This window comes from Salvia splendens, chromosome 10, assembly GCF_004379255.2.
Source record: "Salvia splendens isolate huo1 chromosome 10, SspV2, whole genome shotgun sequence".
NCBI classification, from domain to species: Eukaryota; Viridiplantae; Streptophyta; class Magnoliopsida; order Lamiales; family Lamiaceae; genus Salvia; species Salvia splendens.
Window position 1 is genome coordinate 3,544,521 of NC_056041.1, and position 17,763 is coordinate 3,562,283.

A 17,763-nucleotide genomic window follows, 5' to 3' on the forward strand; every position below is an offset into this window, starting at 1 on the left:
GAGGCTGAAGCTGAAGCAGATAAGGAGAAGGAAGCTGAACCTCGCCGAGAAGGCGGAGACGAGGCTAGCGAAGTATGATTTCGTCTCCCTTCTCTTAGTTTAGTTTCTTCCTTTATGTAAAATGGCCTTGAAGCCCTCCTTGTATAGAAAAATTTTTTTCTTATGAATGAAAAAATTCTTCTTTCTGCTCTTGTGTCTTCGTTTAGCCTTTCGTACTCTCTTACTCCTGTTGTGGTTTACTACCTGCTCGGTAAGCTGAAATGCCGAACTGACGTAGCTGCTTTGTACTCAAGGAGATGGAGATACTTCACTGGAAACGGCTGTACTCTTCGGCTTTAGACGAAGCTGAGAAAAGAGCTATAGCCGATCAGACGAAGAATGACGAGCTTCTGGCTCGTTTAGTGAAGCTGGAGGCCGATAATAAGGACTTAGAGTCCGATAAGAATGATCTGGAGGCCGAGCTGAACACGACCATTGCTGAGAGGACTGCGTACGAGGATTACATCCGTGTGCGCGGGGGAATGACCATATCAGATGTTCAGAGTCGAGTTGACGAACTGTGGGAGGAATATAATGTACTCCGGAGGAACAATGCGCTGGAGAGCTCGGCTTGCCAACAAGTCGTGACATCATTGCGGCGCTGGGCCTCTCGGTACGACATAGTTCTTGCCCGGCGTCCCTCAATTGAGAGATTCCTCCGGCATTTCCCGCCAACAGATGCTAGTACTCCAGCTCAAACCTCTGATTCACTTGCTCAAAACCCTACTCCTAGTCAGCAACGAACTCAGGGACAACCGGAGACGTCAAGTCAAGGACGGGCTGAAGTTCGCAGAAGAGCTGTGGTTATGAGTGAGCAAGATCGGCAAATGCTTCGTGAAGAGACTCTTCGCCGCCGAGGTGCTAGGGCTTCCCGGGCTCAGAGAAGAGGTGGCAGGTCGATTAGAGCATCTCGTCGACCTGCTTATTCTGCGGCTGCCTGGAACGCCCGAACTCAGCTTCACGAGGATTTTGTGAATAGATGGCTCAACTTTAGCAACCCTGGACAGTAGAATAGTCCTTTGTAATAGCGTAACGCCATCTCGTAGGGTAGCGGAGTTGTGTGCCGAACAAGATTTGAAAAATGAAATTTTGTTTTCGCTTCTAACACTGTATTTACAGCTTAGCGAAAAATTTCATCGTACTTGTCCTCGGTCTTATGAAGTAAACTTCTTTGACCGGACTTGGTCCTTGATCTGATGAAATAAACATCTTTGACCGGACTCGTCTTTGGTCTGATGAAATAAACATCTTTGACCGGACTCGTCTTGGGTCTGATGAAATAAACATCTTTGACCGGACTCGTCTTTGGTCTGATGAAATAAACATCTTTGACCGGACTCGTCTTTGGTCTGATGAAATAAACATCTTTGACCGGACTCGTCTTTGGTCTGATGAAATAAACATCTTTGACCGGACTCGTCTTGGGTCTGATGAAATAAACATCTTTGACCGGACTCGTCTTTGGTCTGATGAAATAAACATCTTTGACCGGACCCGTCTTTGGTCTGATGAAATAAACATCTTTGACCGGACTCGTCTTTGGTCTGATGAAATAAACATCTTTGACCGGACTCGTCTTTGGTCTGATGAAATAAACATCTTTTGACCGGACTCGTCTTTGGTCTGTGTTCTAATTTGGCGATTTTTGTCGCCGGGATCGAACTTTCCCTTGTCCTAATTCGGCGAGTTTTATCGCGTGGATCGGACTTTCCCAGTTAACCGAAGTGGTCTTATGCAGTAAACCTCTATGACTAGACATGGTCGTCCTCGGTCTTATGAGGTAAACTGCTTTGACCGAACTTGGTCGTCCTAATTCGGCGAGTTTTATCGCATGGATTGGACTTTCCCTTGTCCTAATTCAGGCAAGTTTTATCGCGAGAATCGGACTTTTGTTGCAGTTCGTTTCAGACGAAGTGCTTGATTTTTAAGCAGAATTGTGGTCTTGTATCCTCTTTAGAAGCTTTGACGCACAATCGTTGGCTTGTTGCAGCTCGTTTCGGACGAACTGCTTGTTTAAGCTGAATTGTGGTCTTGTATCCTCTTTAGAAGCTTTGACACACAATCTTTGGCTTGTTTATGTTCTAAGAAGGGGATCAGCCTTCGAAGAACAAGATACCTCAGTAACATTTGTAAGAGACGACACGCATATAGACAGACAAAACGCATATAGACAAATAAAGACCAAGCAAACCAAAGAAAGCACATTGACCGGACTGTCTCTTACAAATGGAGCTTTTTGAGGTTGGAAACGTACCATGTTCGGGGTACTTGTGCTCTTGACACGTGAGTCAATTTGTAAGACCCTTTGCCGAGGACTTCTGACACCCGATATGGACCTTCCCATGTGGGTTCGAGTTCGCCTAGCTTTTCTGCTCGGCTTACTTCGTTGTTTCTCAAGACGAGATCTCCCACTTGAAATTGCAGCTTCTTCACCCTTTGGTTGTAATACCGGGCTACTTGCTCCTTGTACTTGGCTGCTTTTATGCAGGCCAATTCTCTTCTTTCTTCGGCAAGATCTAGTTCGGCTCTCAGTCCGTCACCATTCATTTCTGAGGAGAAATTGAGTTCGGGGACTGGGTATGCCAATCTAAACCGGAATCACGGCTTCAGTGCCGTACACCATCGAGTTCGGCTCCGGTGAGACTTCGGTCATTCCGCCTGCCTCTGACTCCGGCTGCTGTGATTGCTATGCTTGATGGTGCCGAACTGATTGCTCGGCACTTTTAAGCGCAATCTGCGAACACACTTGCTCTTTTTCGATCACCTCGTATGACCGCTATCCCTCCTTTGGTGGGGAAGGTGTTCGGCGAGGAAGCCTCTGATCGCTATGATCGGGCTTCTTTTCGTCTCCTCTAGATGAGCTGTCTAAAGACCGTTTTCGACGGTCTGCCTCATCGGCTCGGGAGAACTGGTCCGCAATGTCCCACATCTCTTGAGCTGTTTGCGGACTGCATTCCACGAGCTTTCTGTAGAGAGCTCCGGGCAGGATTCCATTTTGGAATGCCGAAATGACAAGTAGATCATTGAGATTATCTACTTGTAGGCATTCCTTATGGAATCTCGTCAGGAAGTCGCTGATCTTTTCGTCGCGACCTTGACGTATAGAAAGCAGCTGAGCCGAAGTGCTTCGGGCTTCCGCTTTCTGAAAGAACCTCCTGTGGAAAGCATCCATTAGATCTCGGTAGGATCTAATGCTGCCTTGAGGGAGGCTATCGAACCACCTTCTTGCGTTCCCGATAAGCAGTTCGGGAAACAGCTTGCACATGTGGACCTCGTTGAGACCCTGGTTCGCCATGTTATATTGATAGCGTCCCAAGAAATCATGAGGATCCACGAGTCCGTCATAGGTTATCGACGGAGTTCGGTAGTTCTGTGGTAGGGAAGTTCGGGTAATATCGTCCGAGAACGGAGTCCTCAATGCTCCGTACATGGCGAAACCGACATTTCTTCGGTATGGAGGAGATGGAGTTCTCCTGTGATTCCGGTACCGAGGATTCTTTCTTCTGGAAGACATGACACTACTGCGGTAGTGACTGTCTCGTATGGAGGGAGAGGGAGAATCCGCCGTTTTCGCCTCCGGCTGCTTTTGGCTTCTCTGCAGGAAGGTTAAGAATTCCTCCTGCTTTTCAGCCAAAAACAGCTTGACAGCCTCGTTCAAATCGGGCTGCTGGGAAGACTCGGTGTGACGGCTTTTGGAGCGGCTTGTTCCTCCGCCATGAGAACTGGTGGTGGATTTATCCCTAGGCTGTTTTCCAGACCTATGGGGTGGATTGGCTTCCTCCTGGTTCTCACGGGCAGGAATACGGGTCTTCTGCGATCTGGTATGCATTTTTTGGGTTGAAAAAATGGTCAAAAATTCGCTTTATCACAAATTTGGTTCTCTGTTTCCCACAGACGGCGCCAGTGATGATTCCGCGAATTTCTGATGTTAGCAAATGCTGGTAGAGAATGAAAACTACAACACACAGAATTTACGTGGTTCGATTTACTGAAGTAAATCTACGTCCACGGGAAGAAGGGAGGGCAAGATTGTATTGCTTGATCTGTTTTCTACAGCTTACAAATACAAACTTGCTATTTGCTATATGGTGTTTTATCTCTAGAGAGCTTCTAACCTTCTTCTATCTGATCTAAGTTCTATTTATATCTTGAACTAAGATCGTGGCTTGCATCACCACCCTAAGTCGTGGATGTCGTGTAGGTCATGGCCTAAGATCGTGGATGTAGCGTAGGTCATGGCCTACGATCGTGGCCTGAGTTGACACCACGTGGTAGTGGGTGTGTTGGACATCCTGTATGGGTCCACTAACTCCTTGTTCGGTCGAATACTGAGACCGAACTGCTTTGGTTGCCGATCTGAGAGTAGAGCTTGATGCCGACCTGAGAGCAGAGCTTGATTGGTTGGCTTTTACCGAGCTGTAGGCTGAGGCCGAACTCTTTGGTAATGCCGAACTCATACTCCTGCTTGGGCTTTGGGCTGATGGGCCGTCATTGCTGTTGGGCTTGTTTAGTACGCACCCCATCAGTACGCAACAAGAGTGCAAAATTAAAGTACTAACGTTTAGCATGACTTTTTTGGCTATTATGCCAAATTTGAAAACTACTTGGACAATTAAAACCATAATTATTTTGGACACGAGTTTGAACATTGTATCAATAAAGTTAGGCCATCTCGAAAGACTAGGGAACCATATGGGTAGTATGTTTTTATTTGAGTGAGAGTGAGACAAATACATGTGTACATAATCACACAATTAATAATGAAATATACCTACAAATTAAAATAAAAAATGCGAGTAACATTGCAATTGATTTAAGTGTTTTACCATCGGCTCCGAGCTTCTAGAAACATTAGTAGTAACTAATTTTAACCAATAATAATGGCACGTAGATCCACATCAGATATGTGCGTATAGTGAAAGGCAAGCCATAAAATAATAATCTTAAATAAATAAAACTAATTTATAGCAATGCTAACAATTATACTTTGATCTTATCGACATCTGACTAAGAACACCCATAAATCAATTAATTTTACAAATTAATTATTATGAAGTGGGTTCCACTGCCTCCCCCCTTAGATTGGCTTTGTTACTTATAATAATGTGTGGGGATCCATTTTTCATATCTCCAATTTCTTCACCTCAAAATCGCTCTTTCTTTTCCTTCTCTAAAAATCAATTCTACTAGTTTCGATCATTAATTCTCTAGGTGAGTTGAATTCTTTTTTGGTTTCCCTTTTGTTAATTCTGTGGTTAGACTGTAGAGAAGACCTTAGATCTTCTCTGATTGAATTGTTGTTGCTCGCTGTGAATTCGGAAGAATGATTCCCCCCCCCCCCCCTTTTCTCAGAATTTGCCCTTATTCGTCTTGCTTGAGGTATTTTAAAATATAGCTGCAGCAAAACTGGTGTTAATTTTGTGTTTTCGCCGTTTATTTTTTCACATTCTCGTCGGCCATCACCGGCGGAAAATTTCTATGAGCATAATCGAATTAACGTGAATTAGGTCTTTAGAAATTATTCGTTTCTTAAACGCACGAAAAATGAGAAGCCGGCCAAGGCGACCGGAGTGCGTTGAATCGTGTGGAGCTGTCGGAAATGACGGTGACACGTGTTGACTTGTTTATCATTGCTCTTTAAACTACTCTTTGCCTTCAAAATTTTTAAATGATAAGTGGTTCATAGAGTCATATTTGATCGAAAAGCAGCAGAAATCCTTGTGTGGTAACTGGTAATGGAACATTTTCTAATCTTATCTTTATCTTTTATTTATTTTTTTTATGCCACAATGAGCGGCACTGTATAATTCTGCAGTGATGCTATATGAAATTATACCTTTGTGTGTATTGTTACACTTAGCTAAGTTGAATAATTCAAAGCTAAGAAAGGTCAATTTTTTTTATCAGGGGCAATAAAAATGAAATGCTTGAACATGTTTTTCCTGGTTGGTTGAATGATGTGGTGATTTTACTTACTGTAAAAAAAATTTAATCTTATGTGCTTTGTCAATCTGTGAAAGGTTAAACCAAGATTTTGTCCTTTGAGATTTAAGTAATGGTTAGCTGAACCTACTTTTTTTTAATTGTTCATGAGGTCAATTTTGTGTTTATTACTGCAGCAACAATTGAGTCTCTATCAAACTCAAACCTTTGGTTAATTGGTAATCATATAGTTGTAAGATTACTTTTTCTTGCAAAATTCAAACATTTGATTAGTTGGTGATTCTCTGTGTGGTTTAGAGATTATTCAGATTTTCTTTTCTATGTGTTTCTGAGCTATTCTCTTCTTGAACCATGTTCCAGTTTTATAACGATGAAGACTGTTGCAAGAACTGAGACTGATTTGTTGACCGATCTACCCAATAACATAATTGAGAACATTCTTGGATGTTTGCCTCTTCGAGATGTGGTGAGGACAAGCATTTTGTCCAGGGAATGGAGGCACAAATGGGCATCGTGTCCGGATATTGTGTTTGATTTCTGGTTCGATCAAATGTTTCTGGGAGGCCACCAACTGGAGCCCCTGGTTTACCAAATATTGAAACTTCACAAGGGTCCCTTGTTAAAGTTTGTTCTGCAAGTGCCTGATCTCAAAAGCAATCCAGATATCGATGAATGGGTTCGCTTGCTGCCAAATAACACTCTGCAAGAGTTGACCCTCCATGTATCGAGAGGAGAGGCACACAGGTTGAGTTCGCATCTGCTTAGTTTCCAGCATCTGAGAAATTTGAGGCTATATAACTGTGTATTTGATCCGATCCCTGGGTTCAAGGGATTCAGCAAGCTCGTGAACCTTGAACTGCAAAGGGTTGTGCTTGTTCCTGAGTCATTTACGACTTTCATTGCTTCGTGCCCTGCAGTTGAAAGACTGAGACTGATTCATTGCACCAGCTTCGATTGCCTGGAATTAACCGGCCCCAAGTTGAAATGCTTTGAATTCAACGGGGTGTTCAAGTCAGTGTCGTACAAGAACTGCCCTGTTTTGAAAGATATTAAATTGACATTTTCATCCATGGAGTTTAAACGCGGGAACTTCTTTTCCATAGATTTGGTGAAATCCCTTAGCTGCCTGCCTGCCCTTGAGGACCTTCAGTTACAAGCCTATGCATTAGAGGTAAGAAAAAGTTGTTTGATTTTGAAGTATTAGCTGTTTATGCAATCGAAGTTTGGTTGTTTGACATCTATCTCGTGCATATGCAGGATCTTGTTGAGCACGAAGCACCAAACAGACTGCCAATCTCTTTGAATACGCTGAAGAATCTTCACCTTTCCGATATGTATTTTGCGAAGATTCAGGAGTCTTCGTGTGCCATTTGTTTCATCAGAAGCTGCCCTAACCTACAACGTCTGAATATCACTGTAAGTTGCAATATCCAAATTTACTCTTTTGAAACAGAAATGCCCGTTTGAGAAGAAGAGGATTAACCCGATGGTTGTGCTTTATGATACACAGGCTTTCACCTTCGACGTGGTGGATGCTGTGGCAGACTTCTTGAGGTCACAAACAAGCTCGGAGTCGTTGGCTCATCTGAAAACCGTGAAGATGCAGCTGTTCTCTGGGATCGAAGCTGAGATGGAATTCGTGAAGTATCTACTGGCATCAGCCACAGCACTTGAGGAAATGGCGATAACACCCCAAACTGGCAGCATCGCTGATGGAGGGGAGTCGATACTCAACGAGCTCAAGCAATATCCTCGAGCATCACCGAGCGCAGAAATCTTCAGTCCTCGAGCATCAGAAATCTTGAGTTCGGGAACAATAATGGGAGCAAGCATGTGTGGGTGCGTCAATCTCACTAGTTAGGCTGTTTGTAAATGTATTAGGCTCCTTTGAGATTCTGCTACAATGCTATTAATCCATCCTTTTTTGCGCCCTGTAATCATCCCAAGTGAATCGATTCGTGTTCTTATTTGGCCCACTGCAAAAGGATGTATTCCCTTCATCCCAAGTTTAATCGAGTAGTATTTTTATTTGGGACGTCACAAGTTCAATGAGTCATTTCGTTTTTTAGCAAATTAACTCTCTTCTACTTTATTATAATCGACAGTCAAGATGTAGGTTCAAATTTAAAATAATTTGATGATCAAATTTAATTAACAACCTGATTTTTGCTCAAACCATTTTTTTAATTTGTGGACCATTTTCTGAGCAGCCAGTAAATATAAGTCTTTCCCACTTAGTCTTTTGTTTGTTGGAACAGCATTCTTAATTTAATTTCTGGCCAACTAAACGGAATAGAAAAATAATTAGTGACTTTGAACTTCTTTTCCAACATCAAAACAATATGAGTTGCATATTTTTATAAAAGTGATCATCAAATTAACACTATCATATTCACCGGTAGTTGGCACATCAGAAATTAAATGGTTTCAAGCCTACCCATACTCTGCTTTCAACCAATCTCTCTGTAAACTATTAATGCACATCAATTTCTTTTAAAATAACAGCATCGTCCCTACCGCATTACCTTTCCTTTCCCTTGACTCAATCTCTCTCTATATCAAAATGCAAGGGGCACTCATCGTAGAACTATACTCACCGGCAACTATTTACACAGTGAAGAGTTTCGAGAATTCCACATAGTGCGTGTTTTTTTACCGCGCATAATTGGACCGGAAAATTCGTCACAATGTAAGATGGTTGTCAGATCACCAGCGGAATTACCCGTGAGTGTGCCTACAAAATTATTAGCCCCATATTTGCCAACGATATGTATGTATGCATGTATGTGTTCAACAGATTGAATCTTCTTATGGAGTAACAGTTTTTCATTATGCTTCTATTGCTTCTGAAATATTTTTTGCCACTTACAAGATTTTGTGTCCAAACATAAGTATAACAATTGGGGTTTGGCAAGAAAATGAGCTTCTTATTGATAAAACAAATACCAACATAATAACACATGAATTAGTTATTTATATCCATTTGTGCATAAGCATAATCAACCCACTTGATTACTTTCTCAGCCTCTCCACAAATCTTGAGTTCATCCTTTTTAGCCTTTTCAAACATCTTTCGAAAAACTTGCTCTGGGTTTATTTCTCTCTTCTCGTTACTCTCTCTCCCCCAACACCAAAACCGGCCTCTCCGCGACTTTGGAGTTGGAGGAGATATGTTTTCGAGGATTTCCCACTTTTCGTATCGTCGAAGCTTTTGCTCCACGTGTTTTGATGAATGTGGAAGATGATTTTTACATGTTTTAGCAGGAAAAGAAGCATGTGTTTGGGTAGTTGATGCTTTAAGGAGTTGAAAGCGGGTTTCGAGGTGAGATGGAAGAGATTGAGAAGAAGCTGATGGGTTGTTGATGGCTGCGGCTTGTTCAAGAATCACCATATCCATTGCTTCGCGAAGAAGCTCCTCCACTGCCTTCTCATCATCTCTCTTGCTTCCCATTTTCATCACATCCAACTTAATTACGCGTGTGAGTGAGAAAATCTAGAGTTGATGTAATTATAAATAGTGTTTGTGATCCTATTTTTTCAACCAGTTTTTCCATGAGTTCTTGTTAGAAATCCACTGATCTTTGATTGAGTTTGTGAAGTTCCAACAGCTTATTGTGTTGGCCTACTTTTATTAGGTTGCTCTCACTATGTCACTGCTTTGACCCTTTATTTGTCTAACATTTTGATTTTAAAAGGGTAAGAAGATTGAACTAGAACTTCTTACTTTTAACATTTGATTAATTCATTATGCGAAGGAGTAGTACCCCCTATTTATCTTTATTATTATGTAATGTAATTATAATAATAATTATTATTATTATAAATTAATAACTAATTATAAAAAATTTAATGTGATTTTAAATAATAAATCATATTTAGTAAAATTAAACTTATTAATATTATACTACTCCTTAATAGTAAAATAAAATTTATTATTATGAAAATCTCTATTTTCCACTTCTTGATCCTCATATATTATTACATATTAATTATTAAATGATGAAAATATAAAGCAAATTCGAAGCAAAGAAGAAAATGTTGAAATTGAATCGATTCATATAGTAACAGTATAACACAATCTACAAAGGAATGGTAACTGCGGCAAACAATAAAAGCATAACTTTTTATCAAAGCCATTATATATATTCACCTCTCAAAACATACAACTTTTCATCAAAAAAAGTAGTAGTGAAAATATAAAAAGATTTTTTGCATGGATTGTTTCTGCATTTGGAGAAGTAAGAGTGAAAAAGATCACAAAGAGAGTGAGAAAAGCTCGAAAATTTCTCCAAAGAATGATTATTATGGAGATTATGGGTGGGATGAAAATATCTTTGGTTATGATTTGATCTCTACCAAGGAGAAGAAAGCCATGGAAAAGAGAGTGCAGAAACATAAGGGTCTCAGCTAGTCAAAGAGAAAAGGGAAATAATCGCTTTTTCTATTTAATTTCATTTCTACATTCTTTTAAGGTTGTTTTAATGGTAGAACCTGTTTTTTCTCATATGCTGTCATGTTAATCAGTTCTATCGTTTCTTCATCATCTTTAGCTTTTATCCTCTCTAGATGAGTCGAACTACTAACCTACTGGTTGGAAACGAAGGGTTTTACCAAGGCCCTACTCGTGCTCGAGCATTACACATCTACGTCATCAGACACAAGGCGTGCTAGATTTGCATAAGGCCCTAGTTGTGCTCAAGCATTAATTAGTCTGGGGCATTATTTAGATAAAATCTGCTACAAAAATGCCATCGCCACTCAGAATAAAGATAAGAATAACGAAAAGCATTAGAGCAAGAAACGTACGGGCAACACGGAAATTTTAAATTTCGATACTATGGAGTGGGAAGTATGAAGCTCTTCCTGAGTAGTCTATTTTAAAAAAAATATCCATGGATTAACAGTAAGGCTAAATTCTTACAAAAAGTACTGCATCACATGTACCTCCATATTCATGAATTCCTTGTCCAAAACCTAACCGTCACGAGACAATCTTACTCGAATAAACCTATATGCATTGGTATGGTGAGAATGGTCTTCAGTTTCCCTCATATTTTGGGGTATGGTGAGAATGGTCTTCAGTTTCCCTCATATTTTGGGTCTGCTGTCACGTAGTGGTAAGCAATCACCAGCACAAATATGAAAATACCAAGAAAGTTGGCAAAGAAGCCCAGGTCTTGATCATCAATCATCTGGTACAAAAGGTTGATACAAACGGTCAGATTTCATAGGTAACTACCTCCTTGAGATAACTTACCGCCATTGCTAATTTGCAAGCAGCAAAACACAACCTTGACAAATATACTCGGTCTAACTTCAAATGTATTACTACTATCAACTGTTTCTTATCCATTTGCTTCAATTGACTCACACTTTTCAAATGATCTATGGTTAATTTCATTAGTAGTCTTTTCAACTTTACATCACAAGCAACACAAAAAGTATTATGCCAAGCGTCTACATGTATCACTAAAAAAAGGGCAGCAATGATCCTAAACACATCCAGAAGCCTGCACAGGACAAACTAGTATCCCTCATCCATACTCGTTCACATCGACCACTTCACAGAGTAGAACGTAAAAACAGAATCCAGTTATAAAGCAAATGGTGCATAAATGACAGTTTCTCATGAGAAATTAAACTCCTTCAATTCACTGCAAAGATCCAAAGATCATAACCTAAGGCAAAAACGCCCTTTAGTAACCAGAGTAGGGGCAAAGTATTCAGGAGATAAGTGGCATATGTAACCATATTGATCCTCCAAAGCAACTCCTCGAGTCGATAAATTGACGGGAGAATTAGTAAATTAACAAACAAAAAGCTCAAAAACAACATATATCAGATATCCAAACCAGAAAAAGAAAAAAAAAGCGTAGGCTCTCTATTCAGTTATCAGATCAAGGAACTGCAATTAAATGACAAATTTCCTTGCAAACATGATTATGAACATTTTAAAATCAATGATTCCGAATGAATTGAGAAATGAAAAGTGAAAATTGAGGAATCTTACTTTGGGAATGGGAGAGGAATTGCAGAACCGGCGACGAAGCTCAGATCTGAGAGCTGAAAAACGTATGAATTCACTTCGATGCTGTGGAGTATTTACTAGCAGTAAAACGTCGTCGTTTCGAAGCCTATGCCCTATAAGTCATTATTATGGGCTCTTATTTGATTAAGGTTAATTGCGGTTAAATTTTTTTACTAGTGATGTTCAAAAATTAAATGATCATTCGTAATTTTGATTTTCCTAATTAGTCCAAAAATTTGTAGGTTGATTAATTAGGAATGGCTTTTCCTAAAATAAATAAGCATGAGTTGATCGAACGAGGGAAAATGGTAGTAATGAATTTTCATTTTATTTTAAAAGAATAATTTGTTGTGATCCTAATGTTTTGTAAATATTGCATGAAATTTAAAGAATATTCGTACTTTTTTTATACTAGTATAATTTTTGCAAAAACAGTGCATTTTTAATAAACGAATAAAATTTATAAATAGTCCTTGAAAAAAAATACCACAATATTCCCTAAACTTAGGATATAATCGCGTGTGGAGACTTTTAAAAAAAATTGAACTTTTTAACCACTAAAATGTCCTCAAAACTTTTTATGAACTAATTCCCTCGTCCCATAAAAAGTACTTTGTCCGTCCTAAAAAATATATACATTTTCATTTGTGAAAAATTGTCCTCTATTCATTAACCATATTATCAATTTATAGCACTATGATCTACCATAACAATTCATTAAACACTAATAATAACGTAGGTCTTATTATCCCTAACACTACTTTAGCTACATTTATTTTTTCTCTTTTTATTTTACCAATTGTGCATTAATTCTCATATATTATTTTACATGCACATATTTTTATGAACTGAGGAAGCAGCTTAAGTACTCTCTTTGTCCCATCCTAAGTGAAGCATTCATTTCGGCACGAGATTTTATGGTGTTATTTTGTGAATTAGAGTGAAAAAAATATAGAGAGTGATGTTTCTATTTTAAGAATTGTGTCATTTGCGGTGAGACATTCCGAAAAGAAAAATGTGTTACTTGGAATGGAACGGAGAGAGTATTTGACTTCTGATTATATTTCTATTTAAGCTTTAAGGTTATTTGAGAGTATTTTAGACTCTATGTTATAGGTTGAATATTTAAAGGTATATTGTCGCTTAGTACTTCCTATAAGTTTATCTTGAAATGTTTGAATTTATTTATTTTTAATTTCATTTTCAAAGTATATCAACCAACATAAGCATACTCATTCTTTACTAAATCTAATTTGTTAAGAAATATTTAAATGTTTAATTTTTGTAAAAGTGTAATTAATAACCAATAAATTCATTCAGTTTATTATATTTCATTCCCACAAAAAGTGTAAACTTTTTCCATTCACCTATTCCATAAAAATAGTTCACTTATATTTTTGGTAACTTCTTTCATTCTAATATGATGGACATCATTCTCAGCTAACATACATTGATAATTTTTTCTTTCTATCTCTCTCATATTTTATTAATTATATATTAAAATATATGTCGTTTCAAATGTCTCTATTTTTATAGAACGAAACGGTATAAATATATAATTAAATAACAAACATGCATGCTTTTCTATACATATGGTATTGCAACACTATTAAGATTATAAAATTTGAAAATCAATTAGGTAATTAGTTCCATCTAAAAGCCACTTACGGATATTGACAAAAAGTTAAAAAATAAAAACTTTGACCTTAACAAGTTCATTTACTAGTTCATGTACACGCTTATTTCATACTTCATTCATCCTTAAAGAATATGCACTTTGGGTTATGCACAAGTTTTAATGAAAAACTGGTAAAGTAAGAGAGGTAGAAAGAAAAAGTAATTAAAATATTATTAATGGAGAATGAGTCACATCTCATTACAGAGAAGATTTATCAAAATTAGAAATTACATATTCTCGTGGGACGGACTAAAAATGAAAGAGTGCATATTCTTGTGTAACGGAAGAAGTATAATAATAATTTTAAAAAATGTTATATCTAAATACCACTTTCGGATATCGATAAAAATTTAGAAAGTAGAATCGTTGACCTTAACAACTTTATTTACTAGTACATACATGCTTATATTTAAAATCTAATAATTTTTAAAAAAAGTTCTATCAAAAGTTCACTTACGGATATCGACAAAATAATTTAGAAAATAAAAGCGCTAACCTTTAACAATTTTATTTACTGGTACATAAAAGCTTATATTTATAATAATAATTTAAAAAAAGTTCTATCTAAAGACCAGGATATCGACCAAAAAATTTAGAAAGTAAAAGCGCTGACTTTTTATTTACTTGTACATAAACGGTTATATTTATAATAATAATTTAAAAAAATCTAACGACCATTTACAGATATCGACAAAAAATATATAAAGTTAAAGCGTTGACCTTAACAAATTTATTTACTAGTAATACATACATGCATACATTTATATTTAAAAAAGTTTTCAAAAATAAATAAATGACTTTAGACGTTAATACACCATAATTTCATACACCATAGGCGATATTTTTCTTTTAAAGGATCGAAATCGTCTAAAAATCATTTTTAAAGTTCACTCAGTATAAAGACCAATTGCGTAGGTTTTTATGGAAATTACATAAATGGCCTGATTTTTTAATAAAATGGAAAATAAGAATAAAGAAGTTGCATACAAGTAGCAGATTTCATCGAATTAACTGCACCTCCCTGCGTCATCAATTACATCACTTTCACATTAATGCCATTAAAGTGCTTTTTCCTTCTAAATTTACTCATTTTCCTCTCCAATCCAATAAAATAGATTCCTCTAACTTCAAAATCCAATTAACACAGCCAAATCTCGACATTTCAAAACTCAAATAGTGACAAAATTTGCCAGAGGTGAAAAATCACCCTTCATGGAGTATTTCATAATATCCCACCGTCCACCATTTAAAAAATTATTTTGATTCCATACAATTTTTTAATTAAATTATTTGACATTGTGAAAAATAAATGAAAAAAGTTGATGGAATATGAGATTTACGTCATACTGTATCAAAAAAACAAATTTTTAAATCGTGAATATCTCAAGATGGTAAAATAGTACTCCCTCCGTCTCCGAATAAGAGTCGCTAATTTCCTTTTTGGGCCGTCCCCCATTAAGAGTCGCTCTTCATTTTTACCATAAATGGTAGTAGATCCCACATTCCACTAACCCACTCCACTCACATTTTATTATAAAACCAATATAAAAAAGTAGGTCCCACATTCCACTAATTTTTTCAACCAACTTTCTTTACATTTCTTAAAACTCGTGCCCGGTCAAACAACGACTCCTATTAGGGGACGGAGGGAGTAGTTTTTAAATCGTGAATATCTCAAGATGGTAAAATAGTAGTCGCTCTTGTCCCTGAAAAATAAGTATGAAGTAGTATTTATTTACATTACTATCCATGAAAAGTACTCCATATGAACTTTTCAGTTTGAGAATGGTTAAACAACACATTACTCTCACAAATAATTTTATTTACAACTTACTAGCATATTACACTACAATGTGGAGTCTACTCTCTATTAACACCACTTACATTACTTTTTCTCTCTCTCACTTTATCAATTATAATTAAAATTATTGGCGAATCAAATATATATTCATACTTTTTTAGGTAGAGAATACTCCCTCCGTCCTGGATAATTCGTCTCACTTTGATCGGGCACAGGTTTTAAGAAATGTAATGAAAAGTGAGTTGAAAAAGTTAAAGGAATGTGAGTCCTACTTTTATATATTAGTTTTCTAATTAAATGTGAATAGGAATGAGGTAGTGGAATATGAGGTCCACTACCAAAAATGGTAAAAAGTGAAATGAGATAAATTATGTGGGACGGACGAAATGAAAAAATAGGACAAATTATAAGTGACGGAGGGAGTAGTAGTTTAAATTGTGGACGAAGGAGTACTATATTACCGCCACCTTTCTTTGTCACCAAATCCTGCAAGAGAAAAAAAATGTCTGAATATCTGCCTCAAGACATCGTGATGAAGATCCTCTCCCGTCTTCCTCCCAAGTCTCTCATCAAATTCCGCTGCGTTTCAAAATCATGGTACCTCATGATCTCCACCCCCTACTTCATCAATCTACACACACAACACGCACTCCTCTCCCCCAAAATGATGCTCCTCCGCCGCTACTCCAAGCTCCTCCAAACCGACGTCTACTCCGTCCACGCCGCCGCAGCCTCGGAATTCGACTACGCCGGGATCCAAATCGAGTACCCGTTCCGCGACCGCGTCCGCTTCTACTACCGAATCGTCGGCTGCTTTAACGGCGTCGTTTGCCTCCTCGACGACCAGTTCGGCCAGCCCGACGCCGTCGCGATCCAGCTCTGGAATCCGGCGATCCGGCGGAAATTGACGCTGCCGCCGCCTCCGTCTTCCGTTAACGAGGATCCGAGCATGTCTATGGTCGCTCTCGGCTTCGGATTCAATGCGGAAAGAAGCGATTACAAGGTTGTGAGAATCTCCTATCTTTACGGCGACTGTGAGTATCTTCTCCCGCCGCGGGTCGAGGTTTACGCCTTGAGCAGCGGGAGATGGCACACCGTTGAAGGTGAAATCCCACACAACTGCGTCGTGGAGTATTTCTGGTCTCAGGTTTTCACCCATGGAAATGTCCACTGGGTTGCTTACAAGACTCTCGGGAAGAAAAACAGCAAACGCGAGAATTTGATCATGTCGTTCGATATGATCCGTGAGGTGTTCGACGAAATGCTGCTTCCGGAGCCTCTCGAGAACGAGGTCCCGCTCAATCTAGGAGCGCTTGATCTCGGGGGGGTCCTCGCCGTCGTTCAGTACGACGAGCGGGTGTGTGGCATGCGCTGCTCCATTTGGGCGATGAGGGTGTACGGCGACGTGGGGTCATGGAGTAGGGACTACGCGATTAGTCTCGGTTGCGGGATTGGGAGGGTTCTTGGTGCTAAACAAAACGGTGACGTTTTACTGGCCACGAAGGCCGGGGCCCTCGTGGCGTACAGTGGGGTCGATGGGAAGTGCGAGGATCTTTGTATCTCTGGCACGAAGGACTCGTTCTATGCGGGCACGTACAACGAGTCCCTCGCTTTGCTTAATGAGGGGGATGTGGCGAGACATAGACTACCCAGTGATAGCGAGAGCGAGAGTGGGAGTGAGAGTGGTATAGAATATCAGTCTTCAATTGAGGATGAGGATGAGGATGGGGAGGATTGCCTCGGGGATGTTGAGAAGAGCGAGTTTCGGATGCAGGGTAGTATGTCTCAGTATCTTTCGGTTTTCTTTAGGCGTCCATTCGTTTAGTCGATTTAATATGTTCTTGTTATTGTATTTCATCATCTAACTGAAGTGGCAAAATTGTAATCGAAATTCATTTAACAAAGGAGTATGTTTTTCGCTTTATATGGTCTATAAATTTGAATGTGGTATTGTTTTTTATATGATCAACTAGTTTATATTTGTATAGATATTGAATAGTAGTATGATATAGTCTAGTGTGTACTAACATGAATATATTTGTAATGTATAGTATTATTCCATTTCATGATATGATAAAAAAAAATTAATTGTACTAAAAATGAAATTTCTGCTCCTTATGTATTCTAACCCCTGTGCTAATTAATTCATCATCGTTCAAGAAGAAAATGTTTCAATATTCATCCATCTCAAATCTATGTGAATAAAAAATTGATATCCAATTTTCTCCTAATACTACTCCTATTATAGAGTACCTTTTCATTTTTTGTATACAA

The 17,763-nt window shown here is 38.5% G+C and overlaps 2 protein-coding genes and 1 long non-coding RNA gene across 5 annotated transcripts; all 3 read left to right on the top strand.

Moving 5' to 3' along the window:
- The first annotated feature begins 5,129 nt into the window (after positions 1 to 5,129).
- On the top strand, positions 5,130 to 7,966 carry LOC121752322 (F-box/FBD/LRR-repeat protein At1g13570-like). Of its 2 annotated transcripts, none has more exons than XM_042147326.1 (4): positions 5,130 to 5,250; positions 6,343 to 7,153; positions 7,240 to 7,398; positions 7,493 to 7,966. In XM_042147326.1, the coding sequence occupies exons 2-4, from the start codon at positions 6,353 to 6,355 to the stop codon at positions 7,841 to 7,843; spliced, it is 1,311 nt and encodes a 436-aa protein (XP_042003260.1). In that variant the 5' UTR covers positions 5,130 to 5,250; positions 6,343 to 6,352; the 3' UTR covers positions 7,844 to 7,966. The 2 variants fall into 2 exon arrangements, with proteins under 2 accessions (XP_042003260.1, XP_042003259.1); XM_042147325.1 differs by lacking the exon at positions 5,130 to 5,250 and adding an exon at positions 5,293 to 5,418.
- A 520-nt stretch (positions 7,967 to 8,486) lies between these two features.
- LOC121751223 lies at positions 8,487 to 9,589 on the top strand. 2 transcript variants are annotated; one of them, XR_006040028.1, is made up of 2 exons: positions 8,487 to 8,706; positions 9,244 to 9,589. It is a non-coding gene; the product is annotated as an uncharacterized LOC121751223 (long non-coding RNA). The 2 variants fall into 2 exon arrangements; XR_006040029.1 differs by having other exon boundaries at positions 9,247 to 9,589.
- Positions 9,590 to 15,991: 6,402 nt separating this feature from the next.
- On the top strand, positions 15,992 to 17,314 carry LOC121751793 (F-box/kelch-repeat protein At3g23880-like). Its single transcript, XM_042146585.1, has one exon. It carries the CDS (start codon positions 15,992 to 15,994, stop codon positions 17,312 to 17,314), a length of 1,323 nt encoding a protein of 440 aa, XP_042002519.1.
- The last annotated feature ends 449 nt before the right edge of the window (positions 17,315 to 17,763 follow it).

Coding starts and splice junctions, on each gene's coding strand:
- LOC121752322 (XM_042147325.1), top strand. CDS start 5,363: ATGATTCCCCCCCCCCCCCCTTTTCTCAGAATTTGCCCTTATTCGTCT. Junction 5,419..6,342: donor CCTTATTCGTCTTGCTTGAG/GTATTTTAAAAT, acceptor ACCATGTTCCAG/TTTTATAACGATGAAGACTG. Junction 7,154..7,239: donor TACAAGCCTATGCATTAGAG/GTAAGAAAAAGT, acceptor GTGCATATGCAG/GATCTTGTTGAGCACGAAGC.
- LOC121751793 (XM_042146585.1), top strand. CDS start 15,992: ATGTCTGAATATCTGCCTCAAGACATCGTGATGAAGATCCTCTCCCGT.